We start from the raw sequence: 23,801 nt of genomic DNA, 5'->3' as shown, positions 1-23,801 counted from the left end.
ATCAGTTTGTTGATGGACATGCACTTCTTAATGCTGATGTAGAGGAATTAGTTGGAACATCTCATAATATATACGTCAAACTGAGTAGTGTATCACTGAGAAATTCATGCTCAAGTCCTTCTTCCAATGTTTCATCATTGGACTCATGGTCGGATTGATATGGTAAAATCAACGCCATCCTTACAGTATAATCGCTGAGCTTTAGGAAGCCTCCGGAGCTGAATCAGTTATGGTAAAGGGCGTTTCGATTACGTACGCGCTGTAAGTGGTAGACCAATCACAACAGACTGCGCCATCTGACCAATCAGAGCAGAGTAGGCTTGCAGAAAGGAAGGATTTAGAGAGACTGAAGCATCGGACAAATCGTTTGATTGAAAAATTTGAAAAATGAAAAATGGTGATGTACAATATATTACGAGAAAATTAAAGCATTTTTTGACCTTTGATGCATGTAAACCTGTTATAGGTGACCTCCAAAACAGAATTAAGCACCTTTAAAATAGCACTTTAACATTTTGTGCTTGTTAGCTAACATGGAGGGAATTTAACATTCCCCAATAGTACAATGTCAAAGACAAATGTCTTGCTCATCTGGAAGATAATATTCCCTGTTACAACCATTTACTACTAGTATCAGTCTTCTAAATGCACAAAACAGGAAATGACAGCATGACTAAATTTGGCATAGGCTAAAAATTGTCAAAAGTAGGAAATACCCTGCTATCAGGAATACTGGAAATATCCTATGACGTCATGACTTTTCAAAATCTAATTTTCAAATCCAATAGGACGTGTTATTTTTTTTAAAGCCACATACCCAACAAAGTTAAAAAGGCTTTTTTTTTTTGTGAAAAGGCTGATTGACAGGGGAGTAGGAGGTCGTTCTGTTGTCTGGGATGCATCAAGAAGCATTACTTTTTACAATACAAATTGGATTGTGGCCACGCACATTTCTGCCTACAATTTTTAAATGATTCAAACACAAAAACAAATCCTTATCTACAAAGGCTGGTGGCTATTTGTGACGTTATCACCAGAGAGTTTTATTTAAATAAATTCTCTCTGCCAGCTTGTTTTCAAGATGACTGACCCACCCTTGCCAAATACCTGGAAGACTGTTCAGGAGATAAAATGGCCGCACAGGGCGCATAGAAACAAGAGGCCAGAGAGCATTGACTGACAGAGTACATATGGATATCGCATTGTGCTCTGCTCCCTTTCAGTTAGAAAATATTGTTTATGCTACTAAAAGCTGTTTTAAGACTCACTGTGCTGCTAGTTGTTCCAAAGCACTGGTTAGGGAGGGGGATGGGGAGAGAGAGAGAGAGGGGGAGAGAGAGAGAGAGAGAGAGAGAGAGAGAGAGAGAGAGAGAGAGAGAGAGCGAGAGCGAGAGACCAACAACACTCGAAAGCATTTGATTGGCTGAGGCTCTCTGTAACCATCCTATCAGGAAGCAGAAGAGGCGCAGGCATCACAGCAACTATTTTTTAGTCCCATATAAGATAACAAGAGCTAAAGGCCCCACAAAACTACACACAAACACTATTTTCTCCATGTATTTTCTACACTTTACACTTTTTTTTTTTAATCAATACAAAAAGAAAGATTTCACATATCCTTTCAAAAAGCACTGATCACAATAAGCCATGATGTGTGCATGCATGGGTTTAGGGTAAGAAATCACCTATCATGTCTAGAGAAGACAGAGCGCAGGTATCAACCAAACATCTTTTTGAAAGAAACAGATTGTCCTACCAGTTAACTAAAATAAATAAATAAATAAATAAATAAATAAATAAATAAAATAAAAATTAAAAAAAGTCCCGACAATGCAAATATAATAATAATAATAATAATAATAATAATAATAAATTAGACATTTGGCCCAAGCATATCAATTCTATATATCATGAAAAAGCATCATAACAGTACATTCATTGCATCATACATCATTTTCTTTTAAAAATTCTAAATGGAAACCAGTAGTTTTGATACTAAAATGCTTCAAGGCATTTATTTTACTTTCAAATCAGCTAAAAGTTAAAATTTTCCAAGCTTGTCTTTTGTCTCTGGACAAAGACACACGTTGACTTTAGATAACGAGTTGGGTGAGTCACAGAAAGATCAGGTTTCACATAGTTCAAGGCGGACGAAAATAAAACCTGAAAACATACTGGGAAAATGTCGGACAAGCCCAATCATACACTTGCCGTTGCCAGGAAGCTCTTCAAGAACTACAAAAAAGACACTTCCTTTCTGTGGTCTTTTAGGCAAATCCAAAGACATACACACAGCTGTTTGATTTTGAGAATAAAAATTTGTAGGTACATGGCCAGTCATTATTTTTACTGAAGCTGTTAGACTATGTCCATTTGACCAGCATTAATAACAACAACAAAAACATATGTCCGTCCGTCCCCCCCCCCCCAAACACTATCTTATACAGTGTAACAGTTTCCTTTACAGTTCTGTTTTACCTGACGCAGTCAATACAAATAGCATAACATTTCAATAATGTGTGAATTCTATCAGGCACTGTTACGGACACTCTTTGTTCAGGGTCCTGATGATATCAAATTTATCAGTGAACAGACACACAGTACAGTATACAGCCAGAGGACTGCTAAAATAATGTAATGTGTGTGTGTGTATATATGAATGTATGTATGTAAAAGTAACCCTGAGTATGGAGTACGCGGCCTTGCCACAACAGCAGGCGTTTCCTCGCGGTTCATTTGACACGCTGGAAATAACAGAACAGCAAATGTTACTTATTTGAAGCATTCGAAAACTGTCACACTAAAAACTAATATATATATATATATATATATATATATATATATATATATATACACATACATACATACACACATTTATAAATTTTATATATGTATCTCAATCTGGTTGAGTTCCAATCACCCTCGGTCTCCTTCTCTTCCTTGTCGTTTCCACTCACTTGTTGTTGAAATAAAAATGGAGGCTAAAAAAGGAAAGGCGAGTTCCCCTTAGAAATACCACCCATTTCTCATGGATCGAGTTGGGGGTTGGTTGATGGGGGAGGCGGAGGTGAAGAATGAGAAAAGCAAGTCACGGTTCTTGGGGTTCGCATTATTTTCGTTTCCCAAAGAAAACAGACCATATCAAGAAATAATAAATACATAAAGTTCTCTCATAGTCAACAAGATGGAAGCAGGCTATATCAAAAATATACGTTAGATGTAGAGAAGCAGAGAGCAGTCCTCAACAGGATATCTGCTTATCCCGACAAACTATCTTCTTTTAGAAGAGACAAAAAATAAATCCACTTTGAGTCTAACAAAGTACCTCCAAGTTATACGAAGCTAAGCAATACAGTTAAGCAACCGAATACGTAATTTCCAATGTTTTCGGAAAACTGAGTCTATCAAATTCGATTCTGACAAGCACAAATGTTGTAAATACAAACTCTACCATGTCTGTTTTCACATATAAACTTGATTAATACAAGAACAAGCCAACTAACACTAAAATGCCCAGAGTCACAGTTTCTGCCACGAACCCCATTTCAAACATTTCTCCTCTTATTTACAAATTAAGATCCTTTGATTTTTAACACTTTAATGCATTTAAATCGTACTAGCTTTTAAGACAGCCTCTTTCAGCTAAGCTAACGGCTAACTAAAATGATACCTTTGCTAACTTTGATCATGTACTATGTTGAATGCCATGAATGTGATATAGGTGCAAAAGGTAAGACAGGCAGCATAACAGTAGGCCAATCACTGAATGTTTACAGCAAAAAGCAGTTCTTAGCACGAGGTTCTTGGCAAAGTGAGATTGTGATTATGGCTACATCAAGCTAACATGCAGACCAACCAACACGGTGTTACATCATTAAAAAATTGATTTTATTTATTAACGTGACAGCAGAAACATTCAACCAAGATGAGTTGAAAGAGGAAAGCTACAATTCGTGTTGATAAACAAGAGCTGATAAACTGAGCTCCCAACTTCTGCATCAACTTTACCTAGTTCATTAAAAACATAAGCTATTGCCACCAAAACCTTCATAGAAATAACAAAATACCTTACCTACAGCGTCCTCCCAACGTAATTGAAATTCAAAAGCCTATTAAAGGTATTTTGTGTTTTTAAAAAATCCAACATCAATGCGAGGCAGAACAGGAGGCCTTCTCTTGCAACCTCGGTGTTTCCTGTGAACTGTAGACCGCGAGGCTCTCAGGCTATTTTCCAAACTTCTCAGTGTCCCTTACGCAAGAGTTGAAAGTTTCACATTTTCTCCCATTTACGACATTGTGCGGTCTTCAAATGTTCACGTTGAGTTGCTAAAGAATACATCAATATACAATGTTATTTTACAAAATTATAGTCGATATTTATATGGGTATGTACAGCACTTGGTGATTCAAGGCTGTGATTCAATCTCATGTCCTTTACATTTGCAGTATTGCCCATCCCCCTCTCTACACCGGCATCAACCGCGGCTCCCAGCGAAGCCTACACACAACCATAATACAGGGTTTCCTCCACAGCGGAGCAGGGGTTCATTATGAAGGCGGAATTTCAGCTTAGCTCGCGCCCTCTGGTTTGCTATAGGGCAAGAATGTGTCAATCGGTGTAACTAACAGGAACGCGCATATCCTGTTGGATCGTCGCGGAGCTTAATGTTGTCGTAGACGAAAAAGAGGCAGAACCTTGTTTTTTGGAGGTGCCTCACTTCTCTAGTCAGCATTGTGAAGCGTGAGATGGCGTTGAGAGGGCAGCGGGAGATGTAGGTTTCGAAGACGAACTCCTAATTAAACTGGATACTCTCGAAAGAAGTGACTAAGGATTTGGGAAATGATGTTCCTAAATACACGAGCCGTGGAGTTCAATGGTCTTTCATATAAGGGATTATTATTTTTCTTTTATTCGTGTAAAAAGGAATAACACTTTTGTTATACAGCTGTAGCTGCACGGGGTCTCCTTGGTCGCTTTCGCAGGGACCAAGAGCAGAGCGTCAACAATACTGCGAGGAATATATGAGGGATCCGGGATTGGACGTTTGATTTGGTGCATGATTTCATTCTGTCCAAAATATTAACCTAGTTGGTGAACTGTGGTCCGCGATTTAAAAAAAAAAAGAGGACTACAACAGAACATATGCCAAAACAATAAACCACGCGTAGAAGACCGAAAACCAATTAAATAACTCCCACTGTAATGGTTGTACGTGCGGTTTGCGTTGCAGATGATAAAAAACATTAATTTTAGGAATGATTTACAACGGATTGTTAAAAAAATGCACACTCGAGGTAGTAGTATATTTTAGAACTAATAAAGGCTTGAGCCGTTTCTGTGAAGAGAAAGCGTGATGGGTGCTACATGTCGTTTCTGTGAAGAGAGCGTGATTCATGCACGCCTTCCGCAGTTGTTGGACAGCGTCTCTACAAAAGCGTAGTAACATTACTCATTACTTAAAAAAAATATCCATTTATTTTTACAGTCACATAATTTATTAGTAGATTTTTGCCAATTTCAGGGCTCTGTTTACCAGCTCATAACGTCGTCTTCACCGACTTGTGCTGTGTTAACCAAAATTTGCAAAAATGAAAACGTATCCTGCCGCAATATATGCAAGTACATCTACGTTACCTTTAGATACACTATACTACTAAATTTATTAGATTAAATATATGCATAGACTTATATTTTTCAACAGGATTGGAAATGTCATTTAATAGCATGTGCCTCCGGGTGCATTGCGCGCGCAACTGAAGAGGGCGTGCATCCAGGACGTGTATTATCCAGGATGTAAAATCAATTTATGTGAATACATGTTTGTTAGTGTCTATCTATCGTACGTGTTTTGATATTTTATATCTAGTCATTTTTTATTAATACTGTGGTTTTGAAATGCTTTTTAATAATTTAAGGAATCAGCAAACTACCTCTAAAAGTGTAAGTCAATGTAATAATAGAAGACGACTTCAGAGGACAGCAACTGACATTAAATATTTCTGTGTATTTTTTTACTTTAAGAAGTTTAATTACCATGTCTGTCTGGGACAGAGCCTTTGTCTGCAAACGCTTTTGTTTAATGAATGTTTCTCAGGCCATTTTGATGCTTATATTGTAATAAAGTAACAATTATTATATACCTTTTCTGTTCAAATGAAATGAGTAAATATATATTTATGGTTTTACATGCTAACCTTGTCTATGTACAACGTGCGGGGTACGAAAACCTATAACACATTTTTGAGATGTTGAAATTAAACCACACATTTTGAATCAGCGGAAATGTTTTTATTATTATTAAGTAATGAACGGCACAAATGTCATGTACAAGTAAGTTCTGTAGCCACTAGTTGGTTCAGTTACTGTATTGTAATTTTTTTTTTTTTTTTTAATAAATTGAATTAATTTTGAGTCTGCATTCACTATACTAACAGCTAAAATAGTTATGGGGAAAATAAGCAAATTATCAAAAATTAGGTTAGGCTGCAGAAATCCTTAAAAGTAAAATGACCAACACAAATATTGATCTACAACGTTACAATTAATTAACTCACATTGTCACAAAGAAACGTGGCAACGAATCAAAGAATTTAATTTTAAAGGTTGTCTCGTCATAACACAAGCAGCTATCACTGCAAAAGATTGTTTATCAGACTTGCAGTTACGTAACAGTCACGTATTATGGCTAGGGGGAAAAAGTATTTTCGAGATGTTTACGAATGTTTGTGTGCGAGTAGGATTGATCGATGCCAAAAGTCTCGCATTGAATGTAGACAAGAGTAGGCAGCTGCGGTCAGTTGAGAAAACACCTCATTTATCATAGTAGACCAACAGGAAATCGAAGGAGCGTTCTTCGTTGCTAACAAAATAAATACATTTGAAATACAGACCAATACCAATGTTTGCGATCACTAAAGAAAACCATTTTAATGTTGCTGTTCTATGCAAGAGACATGACATTTGTTACATGATTAAAATCACGTAATATCACAATAGAGGGAGTGTTCAGGATGGGGAGTGACGGATGAATTAGGCCTGTGTGTCACCTCATACCATGTTGCAACGGCAAGTCACTCCCCGTGTCCAAATATGCTTAGTTATTTCCCTATATACTAGCAGTACGAAAAATGAGTAATATGTCAGAATTCACAGTATTCATAAACGGTAGGCTAAAACTACTCAAATAACCTACTGCTTCCGCTAAGAAGAGAATATCCAATTAACACTTTATTCTTCCATGAAGTAAGAGTAGAGAAATTAAGAAGTAACACGACTGACTTTGTCGTGTTAAACATGATGGATCTAATACGTCCCGATTTTTTTTAAGGTACCACTTAGAAATTAGGTACAGGGATGAAGTTAATCTAAGGGGAAAATGATAAACTGTACATTTGGTTTAAACTGATTTTATCATTGCAATAGATGTAAATGTTTAAACATGCACAGTCGTGAAAAATTTAGGACACCCTATTGAATTCCATGGTTTTCTGTATCAGGACATTATCATTTTTTTATATTATATATATATATATATATATATATATATATATATATATATATATATATATATATATATATATATATATATATATATATAGTGCTTGGCAGGTCTTAAAATTTGGAAAATAAAACCTCAGATGAACAACACATGACATATCACACAATGTCTTTTTTTTTTTTTTTCAAAAATAAAGCCAAGTTGGAAAAGCCATGTGTGACAATTACAAACTTAGGACACCATATGATTCAATTGCTTGCAGATCCACTTTTAGCAGCAATAACTTTAAGTAATAATTTTCTGTATGACTTTATCAGTCTCTCGCATTGTTCTGGAGGAATTTTGACCCGCTCTTCTTTACAACGTTGCTTTAGTTTATTGAGGTTTGTCTGTTAATGCACAGCACTCACCACAGCATTTCAGTCAGGATAAGGTCTGGACCTCAACTGGGCCATTGCAACGCCTTGATCCTTTTCTTTTTCAGCCATTCTGTTGTAGATTTGCTAGTGTTCTTGGGATCATTGTCCAGTTGCATGACTCAATTTTGGCCAAGCTTTAGCTGTCGGACAGATGGCCTCTCGTTTCACTCTAGAATACTTTGGTAAACAGAGGAGTTCATGGTCGACTCAATGACTGCAAGGTGCCCAGGGCCCATGGCTACAAAACAAGCCTAAAATCATCAGCCCTCCACCAGCATGCTTGACTTTTGGTATGAGGTGTTTGTGCTGATATGCTCTTTTGGTTTTCACCAAACTTGGCGCTGTGCATTATGGCCAAACATCTTCACTTTGGTCTCATCTGTCCAAAGGACATTGTTCCAGAAGTCGTATTGTTTGTCCAGATGCAAATTTGCAAACCTAAGCCATTCTGCCATGTTTTTTTTTTTTTAGAGAGAAGAGGCTTCCTCCTGGCAACCCTTCCAAACATGCCATACTTGTCCCGTGTACTTTATCATTTAACATGTTAACTGAGGCCTGTAGAGTCTGAGGTGTAGTTCTTGGGTTTTCTGCAATTTCTTTGACCATTGCATGGTCTGATCTTGGGGTGAATTTACTAGAACTTCCACTCCTGGGAAGATTGGTGTCTGTTTTGAATGTCTTCCACTTGTTAATAATCTTCCTCACTGTAGAATAATGGACTTCAAATTGTTTAGAAATGGTTGTATAATCCTTCTCAGATTGATGGCAGCAACAATTGCTTCTCTAAGATCATTGCTGATGTCTTTCCTCTTTGGCATTGTGTTAACACACACCTGAATTCTCCAGATGCTCAATCTACCAAAACTTCAGCTTTTATAGAGGTGATCACACTTTCTGATAATCAGTTAATCAAAGGCATTTGATTAGCAGCACCTGACCATTACTTACCCTCTTAATTCCTATGTTAACAGTAAGGGTGTCCTATAGTTTGTCACATATGGCTTTTCCATTTTGGCTTTATTTTTGCTAAACAAATAATGACACGGTGTGATATGTCATGTGTTGTTCATCTGAGGTTTTATTTTTCAAATTTTAAGACCTGCCAAGCACTAGATGATTTTTATTATGTCCTGATAACAAAAAAAGACATTCTGAGGATACACACCAAATTGTCAAATTCCACCAAATAGGGGGAACAACAAAGAGAGAGAGAGAGAGCGAGAAATATGGAAATTGACATTTAGCATGTAATTTCTGTGAAGACTGGACAAAACCTGTGATTGAGAAATGAGAGGAATTGGTGCTTGGTTGCTAATAAGTTTAAATAGTATGTTATATAATAGTAATAGCATTTATATAAATACTGTATCAGTATTTAGGCTTTGTCAAGCCAACATATTTACATAAATAGCTACACCCAGGCAGATTTTATCATCACAAAGGGATTGGGTACGTTTAATTGTAAACAATAAAAAATAACATTCACACAATAAAAAAGAAGAAACATGTTATACATTATACTTTTACAATGGCTATCTGATTTCACAAGCATCAAAACATTGGGTTCTACAGGCACATTAAGTATAACTTTTACATGTGATTATAATTCATTGTACATTTTTATACACTGCTATTTAATTGACAACTCTCCTCTTTGGGGACTTTTTTTTAGCTCTATAGAAATTCAGGGACCTGTTGATAATATCAATTAGTTGTCTTCTCACATAATTTAAAAGCTTTAAAAATGCAATGATTTGAACATGTCTGTTGTTGTTAAACTATGTAGGGAGGTTTTTAATTTTTTTTCCCACAGGTTCACTCAGTAATTTCTTCCTTCATTAAAAAGTTATACAAAATAAATTAATTGTAATATTGAAAATATGTTTCAAATCACATACATTCACATAAGATTAAGACTACAATAATTTCAGTGGCTTAATAAAAGCCATTTTATTTTACATAGAGTGGGTGACCTCATGTTGAGTCGCACTAGCAGTCGAATACTACTCATTTAATCTCAGTAATCCACCTCCCTTTTGCTTAATGTGTATATTTCTACAAAGGTATTGATGGGGTGGGCGATACAAACAAAAATGTAACAATATCTAGACCAAATATATATGCATGCAAGTACATGTCAACTTATTCTACTACCCTAACAGTCCACTGACACTCTAATTAGAGTTAATTCTACTACCCTAACAGTCCACTGACACTCTAATAAGAGTTAGTTGACATGTAGTTGCAAAGTTACTTAGAGTTAGTAGAATGTCTAAAGTGAACTATCGAAATAAAGTCTAACCTCAAAAACTACAGAAAACAAACAAGAGTCCTTATGAATCCAATGAATGTTAAATCTATCACAAATTTGATGAATTTAGATTTTTAATTTGAACAATATTTCAATGAAGGGTAATTAAAAATACTGTTTTCACTGCAAGCAATGAGTATGATGACACTTTCTTTTGTTTTGAAGCCTCTTCTCCATTTCACATTTTGGATAACCTTCCATGGCAATACTGAAAAACTCTCTGGTGACTAAATATAATTACCCAACATAATTTAGTTTTAACTTTTCAAACTCAATTCCTGAAGTAAATGAATCGGTGTGATCGCTTCTCATAAGGGATTATGTGAAAGTGGTTTAACATGCCTGGGTTTCTCCCAGAGATTGTGGCTTACGTGGTCATGTAAATGTATAAGAGACATTCTTAAATGTTTTTGGAGACCTGTGCATGTAAATGTTACAAACATACAAAATGGTAACTATTAAATATGTGAGTTTTGTTGAGTGAGTCATTTGTTTGTGAATCTAAATATACCTCATTGTATGTTTGCAATGACATCTCAATATCATTTTGCAATACACTTCCTTTTCACATCACATTCAATTCAAATTGCAAACTCATTCACAATTGGGGTAAAATATAGTTATTGTAGTGCTGGAGATTCAGCACTGCAGGAAACACTGGCATAACCACAATAGAAACAATACTCAAATAGTTATACTGGTTGACAAATATAATAGCGGAATAGCAGTATATCGCCCACCCCTAGGTATAAGTAACAGAAAACATTTGCTTTTGCGTGAAGATGCATTCACGTCACTAGCTGTCAGTATAAGTCATCACAACATAAACAAAAAATTACTGAGTGCACCTTTATCTTGAGAACCATGCTACTGTGGGGAAACGCTGACCCCTGTTCTTTCTGTGGTACATCACACGTCTACACTTGAGTTTTTTCCTCAGGGTTACAGCAGTTTCAGACTGCCTGTGACATTATTCACCATCTCCTCTTCTCCTATGATGGCAAGCACAGTGCATGAACCTGGCTCCACCTGAGCACACAAACACATCAATTTCCAGGCTTTATCAATATAGTCACACAAAACTGCATCGGACAAAATGCATCTTTAAAACGTTTTCCTCTCCGTATATTTTCCATTTTATTTCAAATACATGTAAGAAATTAGCATATACAACCATAACCCATGAAAAAATGTAGTGTCTAATATTTTTATATACTATTTTAGGTATTTTGTAAACTTATAAAAACAGAATAGTACATTCCCACCATTTGCCACATTTAAACAATAACCACAACTAACATGAACGTTGACATGTGCCGCTAACCTGTGTGTGTCCAGCATCCTGTACTAGCTTTGTAGGAAGACTGAGGCTCATAGCAAGAGCCTGCAATTCCAACAGGTGTGCCATGTTAGTGCCTTGTAACACAATCTTCTTAGATCTAAACAGCCACAAAAACATACAAATACATGCATCTTAGGTTTTAACATAAATACTTTAATTCGGTGAGGATTCCTTTTTTTAATCTGAATACAGACTGGTTTAATAGGCCCTGTTTACACCTGATTACTTCGAAACACTTTCGAGATCACTCCAACCACTTCAGGAGGTGGTCTGAGACGCATTCCAGATGAAATCTGCATCTGGTTGTTGAAACCATATATTTTTAAATTTTATTCCACCCAAAATGGTAAAAATATAAATGTGCGAGAATGTGTTATAGGCTATATGACATTTTACAGTCAGATATGAGAGCGCTACTGCAACACGCATCACCACATATATAGCCCAGCGCAGCTGAGTAAGTATCCCTCTTTGCAATACGCAAACTGAATCGAAATTGAAAATTCAGTTTCATTAAGTAACTGTAAAAAGAAGCAATATTCAATTATCTTACCAATGCTGATGCCGCTTTCTCTTCTATTGCGGTCTTTAAACTTGAAATTAGCTGATGATAAAATGCAGCTCATATCTGTTGCTTTCGTTGATGTGAACTCCTTAAATTTGCATACAGCGCGGGAATTGAAGATCAGATTTATATTCATTTTGCGGAGACATTTATGTGGCCAAGTGTAAATGGACATTTTAAAGGGGTCATCATGACATGAGAAATCAAATTTGCCTTGATCTTTTGACATACAGTACTTTGCAAAAGTCTTAGGCCCCCACCAGCTTTGTTGTTTTAGCAATGTTTTAATGACCATCCATATTTATTTTTTGGTCTTTATTACGATACAAACAGAAAATACAGGAAATATGTACACAAAATTGGAAAATGTGTTGCTTTTTTAAGCAAAAAAAAAAATCAGTATTTAGTGACCTCCTATACTTCTTCCATTTTCTCAAATAAGAAAATCTGAGAAACTTCTCATCATATTTTGAAAGTTTTCTTGGCCTTCCAGTCCTTTTCCATTCCATTTAGGTTTAAGAGAGCCAGGTTTCTGCTATTGCTCAAGTGTAAGGGGAGGTCACTAAAGACTTGCCACTTAGTCGATAGAAGTCGGGGGTTTTTTCTGTTTTTTCCCCCCAGTTTTTTAATACTCCATACAAATTTCCTGTATTTTCTGGATATATTCTAATAAAGAGACTGAGGAATAATTATATATGGTCATTATACCATTGCTAAAACAACATCTAATGGTGGCCTAAAACTTTTGCACAGTAGGGCCTACTGTATAAGAGGCCTTTGTAAACATTAAAACATGGCATTTGTAATGTCACATTGGAAAATACATTTGCACATTACAGTCATGGATCGCGTCAGAGGATATGTTTATTCGGAGAATTTGTTTGTTTGTTTTGTAAATGTGGCACAGTGTAATGGAGAGCAAATAAACTTCTGTTGACAGATGAAGCAGCAGTAAAAACACATGAAGTGACCCCCCAAAAAATAAAAAAAATTCAAAAATTTTAATTCAGATATTTAAGATTTTGAAAGAAGTCTCTTGTGTTCAAAAAGGCTGCATTTATTTGGATATAGTAATATTGTGAAATATTATTACAATTTAAAATAACAGTTTTCAATTTAATATATTTTAAAATGTAATTTATTAATATGTTGCCAAAGCATTTTCAGCAACCTTTACTCCAGTCTTCAGTGTCACATAAAGTGTCACCACAAGAATAAATTACATTTTGAACATTATTAAAATAGAAAACAGTTTTTTAAAGCTGTAATATTTCACAATATTATTGTTTTTACTGTAATTTTGATCAAATAAATGCAGCCTTGGTGAGCATACAACATTTGACCAGTAATGTATTCAGGAAACGATCTAAGAATCAGGCTAAGGTAGAAGGATGAGACAACAGTGATATCTCTTACCCAGCATGGTCCCATCTCCAGGCCATTTCCCTCCAGCTGTTTTTCTCCTGCAAGGCCTGATACAAACCCACTGCTGCATGACCCACCTGCGCCGCCACCTACAGGGACACACGGCTCAATTCTATTGAGGGACCATACACAGGACATTGTTCTCTAACGAATAATATTAGTTGCTAGATTGACAGTAGAATAAAGTATAGAAGCCCTTTTCCTCAACAGTTTAGTAAACAATGTGATTTTGCAAGTCATAATAATGACAAACTTTCTTATAATAATTACTTAATTCTTATTATTTTGAGAACTTTTTTCATAATTATGGCTTATTGTATGCATTTGGAATGCAACAGACTAGGAGGCAGAGATGGAAGAAGGAAGGCTTTTCAAAACTTCAAATCAATGTGAATTCTGGTACATAGCGTAAAAAAAACGTTGGATAGAAACGCAACAAGTGTGCTCAACTGAGACAGATAATTTTATTTCCAATAAAATGACATGCGAATAAACTACAATAGAAACACATTTACCAAATAAATTCCTCAATGCGCAAAAAGAAAAGAAAAAAAACTCACGTTGCCTCAACAGTGAAAGTGACGGGATGTAAAAAGCTGTATAAAGCTCCTATATCACTTATAATTTTCCACAGCTCATATTGTCTGGGTTTTTTTTTTTTTTACTGAATTTTTTTGGAAAGATATTTTTGCAGTGTTTCATCTGCAGAACAATCCAAAAACAGTAAATAACAGTACAACCCACTGAAGAGACTATCCCTCGCAGCTTTCATTCCTGTTATCAAAGATGGCGCTGCTATGAATATAGTCTATTCGCAGATGTTTTTTGTGATATTCCAATTTTGCGCACAAGTTACATTCGCAACTTTGGAAGGAAGCATCAATTTCCTTTGGCTTGCAAATGAATCAAAGTGCTGAAAAATCGGCACACTGGCGACATCTGCTGGTCAAAGCAATGTAAACGCAACAAGAATACAAGGCACATCACAACCTTATAGTTTTATTTTGGTAATTCTGTTAGTTTCATTAGCTTTTACTTGCATGCAACACAGAATACATTTATACCGTAATCGCCTTTCACTTTCTCATTATTATGAGATGTTAAATCATTAATATAAGAAAGTTTCTCATTTTTATGAGATACTAAGTCATGATTATTAAATAAAATGTGATAATATTATTGGGGAAAATATCTCTGTCTTACAGGATCACATTTTGAAGCAATTTTGTGGCAGAGACAAACCAAAATGTCTGCTTTGAATTTCAAATAAGGTATTCTGCAATCACTGAGGAAATGGAAATGTGTTGATGTTTATGGATGGATTGATTTTATTGATCACTAAGGACAAATTTAAAGGCTCGTGAAACCCTAAAACACATTTTTGAGATGTTAATTTTGTTTGAGCTGCATATTATTGAAAACAATACATTTTATGGTCACACTTTATATGATGTGTCTATGGGTAGGTTTAAGGGTAGGTTAAGGTGTAAGGGAAGGGTCAACATTGTAATTGTAGATGTAATTAGAAATAATTACAGCTGTATTTACATGCAGGTATTTTTTAATATAAGTACAATGTAAAACATGTATGTGTACAATAAGTGCATTGTGTCAAATGATTAATTTAAATGTTAATACATTTACAGTGTGACCAATTTTATTATTTCAACACAAATTATGTAGAATATTTTGACGAAAGTGGTTTATTTATTTATTTATATATATATATATATATATATATATTTATTTATTTATTTTTTGTTAAGCAGTTTCATTCTACTGGTTGTGAAATGTTTTAATGTAAAAATGTTTTAATGTAAAAATGTTATGATTGGTAGAAAGAGTACAATATTGCATTGTTAGATTTTCACATCCTGATACATGAGATCACAAAACAGAGGAAAACTCAAACACACATTACACACACACACACACACACACACACACACACACACACACACACACACACCTCCAACTCATTTATATAGTGAGTGTTGTAAATTTGAAAATTGTAACAAATAATATCTACCTTCCCGACACCCATGGACAGCTCCATATTTACAACAAAAACCATTTTGAACATCAGGTCCTCATCACCCTCTTCCTGTAATTAAAAAAAAAAAAAGGGTTGCACAATTAAAAAATAATAGTAATCGATTTATCATGGCTGCCATGATTACACAGCATTTTATTTCGATCTATCCCTGTTGAGACAAATGTTTCCATTTATTTATTTTCTTGCAACGTTGAGAACTGTAACCAGTGAGTGCAGGAATACAATGGCCAATCAGAGATGTTTAAATCAGTCACTGCAATGACGAAATTTGCTGAACGCTATAATTTTGTTCAGCTCGAGCTTAGAGTTCAGCACTCCTGCAAATGCTCTCATTATAACCAACAAATTGTAGACAGAATGTAAATAAGAGATTTATTGTGTAGTGTATACAACTTCACTGATTATTAATAGCTTCAGTAATTATAAAGGGAGTGCTGTGCTCTTTTCTCACTTTCTGTATATATTCTATAAAACCAGTTGCCATATACACACTGCACAGTTTCAGTCATAGCAAAAGAATTTAATTGCAGGATTAAATCTACTAAATAAGTGGTTCTTAACTAGGGGCCCTTCCAGATTGAAGGCTTAAAATTACTTAAAATTAGACAAAAAATGCTTTCAAAGCAGCTGAAACAACTAAAAATCAAGATCAAGATTTAAATCTGTCTCCTCAACAACTGTCTTTTTCTATATTTTACCCTCACAGCGCCCTCAGTCTTGGAAAACTGGATATATGTGTGATTTTTAGACCTGAAAAAGTTAGGAAAATTAAAATCTTAAACCACCATGGATTTATTTATTTATTATTATTATTATTATTTGTAATGAACAGGGGTTTTTTTTATTTTGTAAATTGTGATTTTTTTTTTAATTTAAAAAAATAATTTTCAATTTCTTATCCTATCTATATTCAGTACATTATGAACAACTTGTTACACTCCTAGTTGCTATAAATAAAACATTTGAAAACAAGCAGATTTGTCTTTACCAGAGGAGATATATTAGCCTACAAAAATTTTAAAAATCCAATGAAAATTGTTGTGGACAATGGTGGGTCTTAGGGTCAAAAAGAGAACCACTACCATAAACTGTAACACGTACAATACTCTGTGTCAATCCAAAAACTCTAATGACTGACAAAGTCATAATAACTGCAACATCACTACTGATTTATAAAATAGATGTTAACTAAAATAAACAGATCTCAACTTGTTTATGTATGTGTATACATTATGAATCTGCCATAATATTTCTTCAAAAAAGTATTTTACAGTAGATTCAACTAATCAACATTAATAATCACAATAATGAGGGTCAGTTGACAGTTATGATTGTCATATTTGTGCAGTCCTACAGACAAATCTGTATTCAATGTAGAGCGCTTTAAACAATGTCCTATGTACCTCGTTCTCCAGTTTGTTGAAGTAATACATTGCAGCCTCCTCTGCAGACACATTCTGTGTGTGTAAGAGTGCCTGTAACAGAAAAAATAAAAGCATAAGTCAGAATCTAATATCCAGTATACAAACTGTTCTGGTGCTCAAAATGTTTTGAAATGTACTATGAGAAACAACCACTTTAGAGTCAACCAATACTGTAAATGCACTGCCAGTTCATTTTAAGCAGGTTTGGTGTATGTGTAAGATTCTGTGTACCTGCTTGGCTGCCTCCTCAGGGATGTCCAACTCTCTGAGCTGCTGCAGGAAAACAGGGTTCACTTCCTGCTGGGACTCCATTTCTAATATACAAACATGCACACATTATAAACGCCTTATACTGTTTTCTAACAGACTGTAAGTGATATACTGTCAGGTTTTAATTGAATATAGCAGCCTCTTCTGCTGAAGCCTCTGACAGAAGCATTTCAATTAGATCAAAATGAACGCAATGTCTTTCACTGCCGACACATCCAGATTCATATAATATCAACTGAACGTCCGTTATATGCATTAATATTTTCATGCTACATCAAGTTTGTAGCTGCTAATGCTAATTCCAGTATTGCCACTCATTTTGGGAATTTTTGAACAACCTAAGTGAAAGCAGCTCAGGACAATTGTATTCTGTAATTTAGGGTGTTAACGATCGTGTCTCTTACCTGCTTTACTGAACTACTGAAAGCGATTATCCCCCAATGAGACTGTGAGCTTCTTAGCGAGCGATTGTTTCTTCTTCTCACTTCCAAATAGACATATGTTCATTTGTATTATGCGATTATTTTTAACCTCTCATTTCCATTAAACGCCGCTTATAGTTTTAAAAAAATTGCTGCAACAATAGCTTTCCATGCAAACGTGAACTACACATTACCGTATACACCGAGTTCATGGGTTATGTCGGTTACATTTCCGGGTCACCTACTCTACAAAGCCAAAGCTTCTCAGACCCCTCTCTGACAAACCTCCCTGTTTAAACGGAAATGTAAATTAATAAAATTATTCTTCGTTTAGTTCTTCGTTTAGTATAGTTAATAAGACTATAGCTATCCGCACACCGCAGCTAAAACTGCCCACGCGTTTATTCATTATTCCTACATAGTGAATGACAAACAAATATTAAAAGAACTACAAACATGGCGGACATGCTCATAAGAGGACATAGAAACGATCATAGACATATAAATATGACTAGTTTGAGGTTGTACGAATTATTTTTCCAAGAGAATCTTAGAATCTTGGAAACCTCTGCCTATTATATTATTATACTGCTTATACTATTATATTATTGCACAATTTACTGCTTCACTATTTTATTTAGCCTACTTTTTTTAATTTATTGACTATATTATTCTACAATTTATACTACATATACAATTTGTTATTATCATTAGTAATATATTACTATTAATCTATATTATACTCATACACTTAATTTTATTTATAGGCACTTAATTGTATTTATTGTATTTATAATATTAATATTATTAGGCTAACTGTAGGCTAGTTACTTCTTTTTTTTACCATATCGCATACATGCTCGACAGCTGTAAATGTTAAAAAGGATTATTTAGCCTAGGTGCCCAAACAACAAAGGTGGTGTAACCCTATTGTGTTTGTACTGATTTTCTTATTGTACTTTGTTTTCTCCCCTAAAGAGTACGGGCGACAGAGAACGTAAATCGTAGAGACCCCAAATCTGGCAGGAGCACGGTCCCAATAGTGCACCGCTACTCAGGTGCACAGACACACACCCGTATGACACTAGGTGGGGCTATAATAAGGTGATTTGCTTTTTGCGTCATAACTTTGGAACCCTAGAAACAAAATCCTTTTTTTCCCCTTGAATCCTCGAGCCAAGTCAAATAGCCTTAATATCAAAATGTATATGCTTTTTATTATTATTTTTTCCACCCCTTTTGAATGGAAATAAAGTGCATGTAGTTCATTTGTATAACAATGGTGTACTGACAGTATAGCTTTATATAATTAGTGTTCATAGAAATTTGTGAAATGCTTATAGATCATTAAATGTTTGTTACTTATAGACCCCAATATTTTTTTTTTCAAGCTGCCAGACATGATTAAATATGTTGCTGTCCATTTAAAATGAAACAATGATTTTATTGGTCTTTGTCAAGATAATATAGTATATATTATAAAATTTTTATAAAGACACACTTGTTTATTGTTGTGGTCTGAATAATAAAACAAACACTGGTGTTAAACTGCAAGCAATAATAATCATACAGTCAGCACATTCTCATATAACCTGACACCAGCACAGAAGCACCTGCAGCCCAATAATAATTCGATTTAATTACGTTTTCTAAATGGTGTCTTAATACGACGGTTTGTTCTGTTTAGTATTTCTGCATTCAAGTGTTATACTATATTATAATTTCTATCAAAATATTGCCAGTGTTTACTTGGTTTTAGTTTCAGTTCTAAAAACATTTCACATTAGAGTTTAAGCACAACAGTTACACACATACACCATTTAAAAGGTTAAAAGGTCACACACATTTTATGGGATAATCTCCCTCTACAGTCTCAGAGGTAAACTGTAGATGAAATTACCCTTGACTGTGGGCTCCAGTCTAGTTCTAATAAATATCACTATTTTCAAATGAGTTTTAAGCACCAAGAAAAACAGAGACTGAGAGACTTTCCAAATGTAAACTTTATTTATCCTAATTATTAAACGGATGCCATCATGTTCACCTTGAATGCCCGAAACAATGTACATTATTTTAGTCTTCATGTGATATTACGGAAAAAACACCGGATCAACTGATCTTAAATTGTATTCCCACAAAAAGCATACATTCAGAAACAAAAAACCTATAGAACAGCTTAACACTAAAATTGCAAGCTTATCGTTAAACCTTTCTTTTAAAGAACTGTTTAAACGTTTTATAATAATTTACTCTTTCTGAACTTGCCAAGAAGCTACATAATTCATTATTTACAATATTATACTACACTAAAAAAAATTAGTAAATATGACACAGTCGCATCTTTTTCTCTGACATATTTTCATTGTTCAGTGTTTGAGAAGTCTTTGATCAAAAGAAGTGAAGTGCAACTGAGTGACCTATTTACCTATGCAGTGGACCAGCACTAATATATTTGAACACAATGTTTACATACAGATCATATTTTCTCCCATGAAGGCTAAAATTTCACAATACAATCTTTTAAATGTACCTACATAAAATGATCAGTCTTTAAAATTCCTTATTGATGAAATGTTAGAGGATGTGGTAAAAGATGAGTAATTCATTCAATCCTATGTTGGCACCTCAAATAATAATAATAATAATAATAAAAAATAAAAAAAAAAAAAAAAAAAAAGATACCAACAGATCAACATTAATAAACAACAAAACAAAAAGAATACACATACGAAACATGATTTGACCTGACAGGTTGAAACAGTGACATTATATGTAACAGAGAACAGTGTCAGCTAGACTTGGTGTTACTTGTCAAGACTTACACATTTAAAAAGTTAACAAAAAGACTTTTTCATACTGTATTTTTCCAGTGACACATACTAAACAATGTCAATTACAATTTACAATTTCATAAGCTAAAAATGTTCTAAAACATTTTACTACAGTGTGTCAGTTGTGAGATGTTTTTGCTTCGACAGTTTTAGCAACTTTGCAAATGCTGAATCACATTCAAATTTTACTACCAGTGAACAAGAGCAAAATTACTACAGCCCCACTGAGGAGGATAAGAATGTGAGTGGAACAAGATCTTTTACATAAACACATACACACTGGTAGATACAGAAAGCGGAGGTAGACAAAGTACAGAACATCTAACGTATTCTGTGGTAAGGCCATGACCAAGCAAACGCTTGTGCATGTAAGTGTTTTTCATGATAATCCCGCAGAAAAAAATATCTACACTTTGTATATAATGTATTTATGAATTCAACAAGTAATCCAGGCTTATAAAAATGCAAAGGGACTGAAATGGGAATACCATATACCATAAAGTTTTAAAATAAATCATCCCATACCCATATTCAAATTTAAGACCACATCTCTTAATTTATCTTCACCTGCTACACATAGTAGCTTTTCAACTGATACTATACCTAAAGTTCCTGTACCATGTGTTCATACAGCCACCCATCAGTGTCTTTACACTCATTACTTTCACTTTACTTTGTCCATGATTACAAGTCTGTCACTTTATTTTCTACGGCTGCAGCGATCTGTTGAAGCCGGTAGCCGAGCTGCATCTTCTGAGCGGTGGAATCTTCCTCTAAGGCAGTGATAATCTAATACATATAACAAATACATGCATACAGGAAAGAGGAATTCAATTACAGCAAAAATACTTTAAGCAGTAATAGCAAAATAGACCCCCCAAAAATGTATTTTTATACTAAAAGTGGTTACACTTTGCAATGAGGTTTCATTAGTTAACTACCTTAGTTAACATGAATGAACAATACAGCATTTATTAAGTTCAAAATGTACTAATACATTATTGAAATCAAAAGTTGTATTTGTTAACATTAGTTAATACATTATGAACTAACTTGAACATAATGAACGACTGTATTTTTATTAACTAACATTAACAAAGATGAATAAATACTGTAACAAATGTATTGCTCATTGTTAGTTCATGTTAGTTAATACATTAATGCTAACAAACAACAACTTATTGTAAAGTGTTACACACTTTACAATGCCTCATTTGTTAACATTAGTTAATGCATTAGCTAACATGAACTAATGAGCAAATGAGAAGTATACACTACGGTTCAAAAGTTTGAGGTTGATACGATTTTTTTTTTTAAATGTTTATGAAAGACGTATGTTATGCTTAGCCAGGCTGCATTTGTTAGATAAAAAAAAATAGCAAAACAGTATTTTTTTTTTTTTTTTAAATATTACAAATATTTTTTTTATTTTATTTTAATATATTCTAAAATTTAATTTATTCCAGTGATGGCAAAGCTTTGAGTGTCACATGATCCTTCAGATCCTTTAGTTGAAACAGTTGTGATGCTTAAACTTTTTGTTTTTGTGGAAACCATGATACACTTTTTCAGGATTCTTTGGTTAATACAAAGTTCAAAAGAACAGTGTTTATATGAAATATATTTTTTATATAACAATATATGATAAATTTAATATGTCCTTTTTTAATTTCTTAAAAAAAAAAAAAAAAAAAAAAAAAACTTTGAACAGTAGTGTATATTTTTTACATCATTTATTAATCTTGGTTAATGTTAGTTAATAAAAATACATTAATGAATGCTGTAGAAGTACACAGTTAGTTCATGCTAACTTATAGTAGTTAAAGGGTTAGTTCACCCAAAAATGAAAATTCTGTCATTAATTACTCACCCTCATGTCGTTCACACCTATAAGACCTTCGTTCATCTTCGGAACACAAATTAAAATATTTTTCATAAAATCCGATGGCTCAGTGAGGCCTGCATTGCCAGCAAGACAATTAACACTTTCAATGCCCAGAAAGCTACTAGAGACGTATTTAAAACAGTTCATGTGACTACAGTGGTTCAACCTTAATGTTATGAAGCGACAAGAATACTTTTTGTGTGCCAAAATAAAATAACGACTTTATTCAACAATATCTAGTGATGGGTGATTTTAAAACACTGCTTCATGAAGCTTTGAAGCTTTACGAATCTTTTGTTACGAATCAGTAGTTCAGAGCACGTATCAAACTGCCAAAGTCAGGTGATTTCAGTAAACGAGGCTTCGTTACGTCATAAGTGTTTCGAAATTTCAATGGGTCACCACTGGGGGGGCGTGACTTTGGTAGAACAAAGATTCGTAAAGCTTCGAAGCTTCATGAAGCGGTGTTTTGAAATCACCCATCACTAGATACTGTTGAATAAAATCGTTATTTTGGCGCACAAAAAGTATTCTCGTCGCTTCATAACATTAAGGTTGAACCACTGTAGTCACATGAACTCTTTTAAATACGTCTTTAGTAGCTTTCTGGGCATTGAAAGTGTAAATTGTCTTGCTGGCAATGCAGGCCTCACAGAGCCATCGGATTTTATGAAAAATATCTTAATTTGTGTTCCAAAGATGAACAAAGGTCTTACGGGTGTGGAAAGACATGAGGTTGAGTAATTAATGACAAAATTTTCATTTTTGGGTGAACTAACCCTTTAACTGATGTTAACAAATGAAACCTTTTTGTAAAGTGTTACCCCTGAGAGCTTAAACATTGTCTTTTTGGTCAATCTCAGCTTCTCGTGACTCACCTGGTCGTAGTATTTGTTGATGTACTTATAGAGCTCATGCAGGGCCACCAGATAATTTAATTCTCCAGAATAATTCTGACAATCAAAGCAAATGTGGAAAGTGTAAATCTTATGAACAACATTTGTATGTGCTGCAAAACATACTGCCTCTAACCCATAATACATTCACATCAGTCAATATGACTGAAAGGAAGTAAACTGATGATGGACATACCCTGGAGAGCTCAGCCAAAGCGGAGTTCATCTCCTGATCACTGGCAGAGATGGTCTGCTTGATGTCTGCATAATAACTGTGAAAGAAAAATAGTGAGATTCAGAACAAGATGACTTTCCAATATAGCATTCATAGTAGTAAAGTAGTCTGAAGTCATTTTACCGTTCAACCATCTGTTTATAGCGAGGGATATCTCTGGCATACAGCAATTTATTAATAGGTGAATCCTAGATAAATAATAGAAAGAAAAAAAAAAGAAA

General features: G+C 34.4%; 3 protein-coding genes across 9 annotated transcripts in view; all 3 read right to left on the bottom strand.

Annotated features, from left to right (window-relative positions):
* Nucleotides 1-4,598, bottom strand: part of setd5 (SET domain containing 5) — a 50,432-nt gene extending 45,834 nt beyond the window's left edge. For 3 of the 5 annotated variants that reach the window (XM_051896000.1, XM_051896003.1, XM_051896004.1), the window contains exon 1: nucleotides 4,073-4,529. The gene's annotated coding sequence lies outside the window, so the exon portion shown is untranslated. Of the gene's footprint in view, nucleotides 1-4,072 lie in introns of all 5 variants that reach the window. The other 2 variants (XM_051896002.1, XM_051896005.1) reach the window with 2 other exon arrangements.
* A 4,380-nt stretch (nucleotides 4,599-8,978) lies between these two features.
* On the bottom strand, nucleotides 8,979-18,064 carry si:dkey-19e4.5 (UBA_like_SF and PTH2 domain-containing protein). The gene is made up of 7 exons (XM_051896009.1): nucleotides 17,716-18,064; nucleotides 17,273-17,355; nucleotides 17,021-17,092; nucleotides 15,591-15,665; nucleotides 13,553-13,650; nucleotides 11,554-11,668; nucleotides 8,979-11,258 (listed from the first exon to the last, which is right to left on the bottom strand). The coding sequence occupies exons 2-7, from the start codon at nucleotides 17,351-17,353 to the stop codon at nucleotides 11,172-11,174; spliced, it is 528 nt and encodes a 175-aa protein (XP_051751969.1). The 5' UTR covers nucleotides 17,354-17,355; nucleotides 17,716-18,064; the 3' UTR covers nucleotides 8,979-11,171.
* A 1,654-nt stretch (nucleotides 18,065-19,718) lies between these two features.
* Nucleotides 19,719-23,801, bottom strand: part of plxnb1b (plexin b1b) — a 61,452-nt gene continuing 57,369 nt past the window's right edge. For all 3 annotated transcript variants that reach the window (XM_051896988.1, XM_051896987.1, XM_051896989.1), the window contains 4 exons: nucleotides 23,704-23,768; nucleotides 23,542-23,617; nucleotides 23,328-23,402; nucleotides 19,719-21,353 (listed from right to left, as the gene is read on the bottom strand). In XM_051896988.1, the coding sequence (XP_051752948.1) occupies nucleotides 21,249-21,353; nucleotides 23,328-23,402; nucleotides 23,542-23,617; nucleotides 23,704-23,768 (321 nt within the window). In that variant the 3' untranslated portion in view covers nucleotides 19,719-21,248. The remainder of the gene's footprint in view (nucleotides 21,354-23,327; nucleotides 23,403-23,541; nucleotides 23,618-23,703; nucleotides 23,769-23,801) is intronic.

The sequence above is a fragment of the Ctenopharyngodon idella genome, chromosome 6, assembly GCF_019924925.1.
Source record: "Ctenopharyngodon idella isolate HZGC_01 chromosome 6, HZGC01, whole genome shotgun sequence".
In the NCBI taxonomy this organism is placed as follows: Eukaryota; Metazoa; Chordata; class Actinopteri; order Cypriniformes; family Xenocyprididae; genus Ctenopharyngodon; species Ctenopharyngodon idella.
Note: the sequence above shows the minus strand (reverse complement) of the source record. Positions and strands in the feature narration are given on the sequence as shown.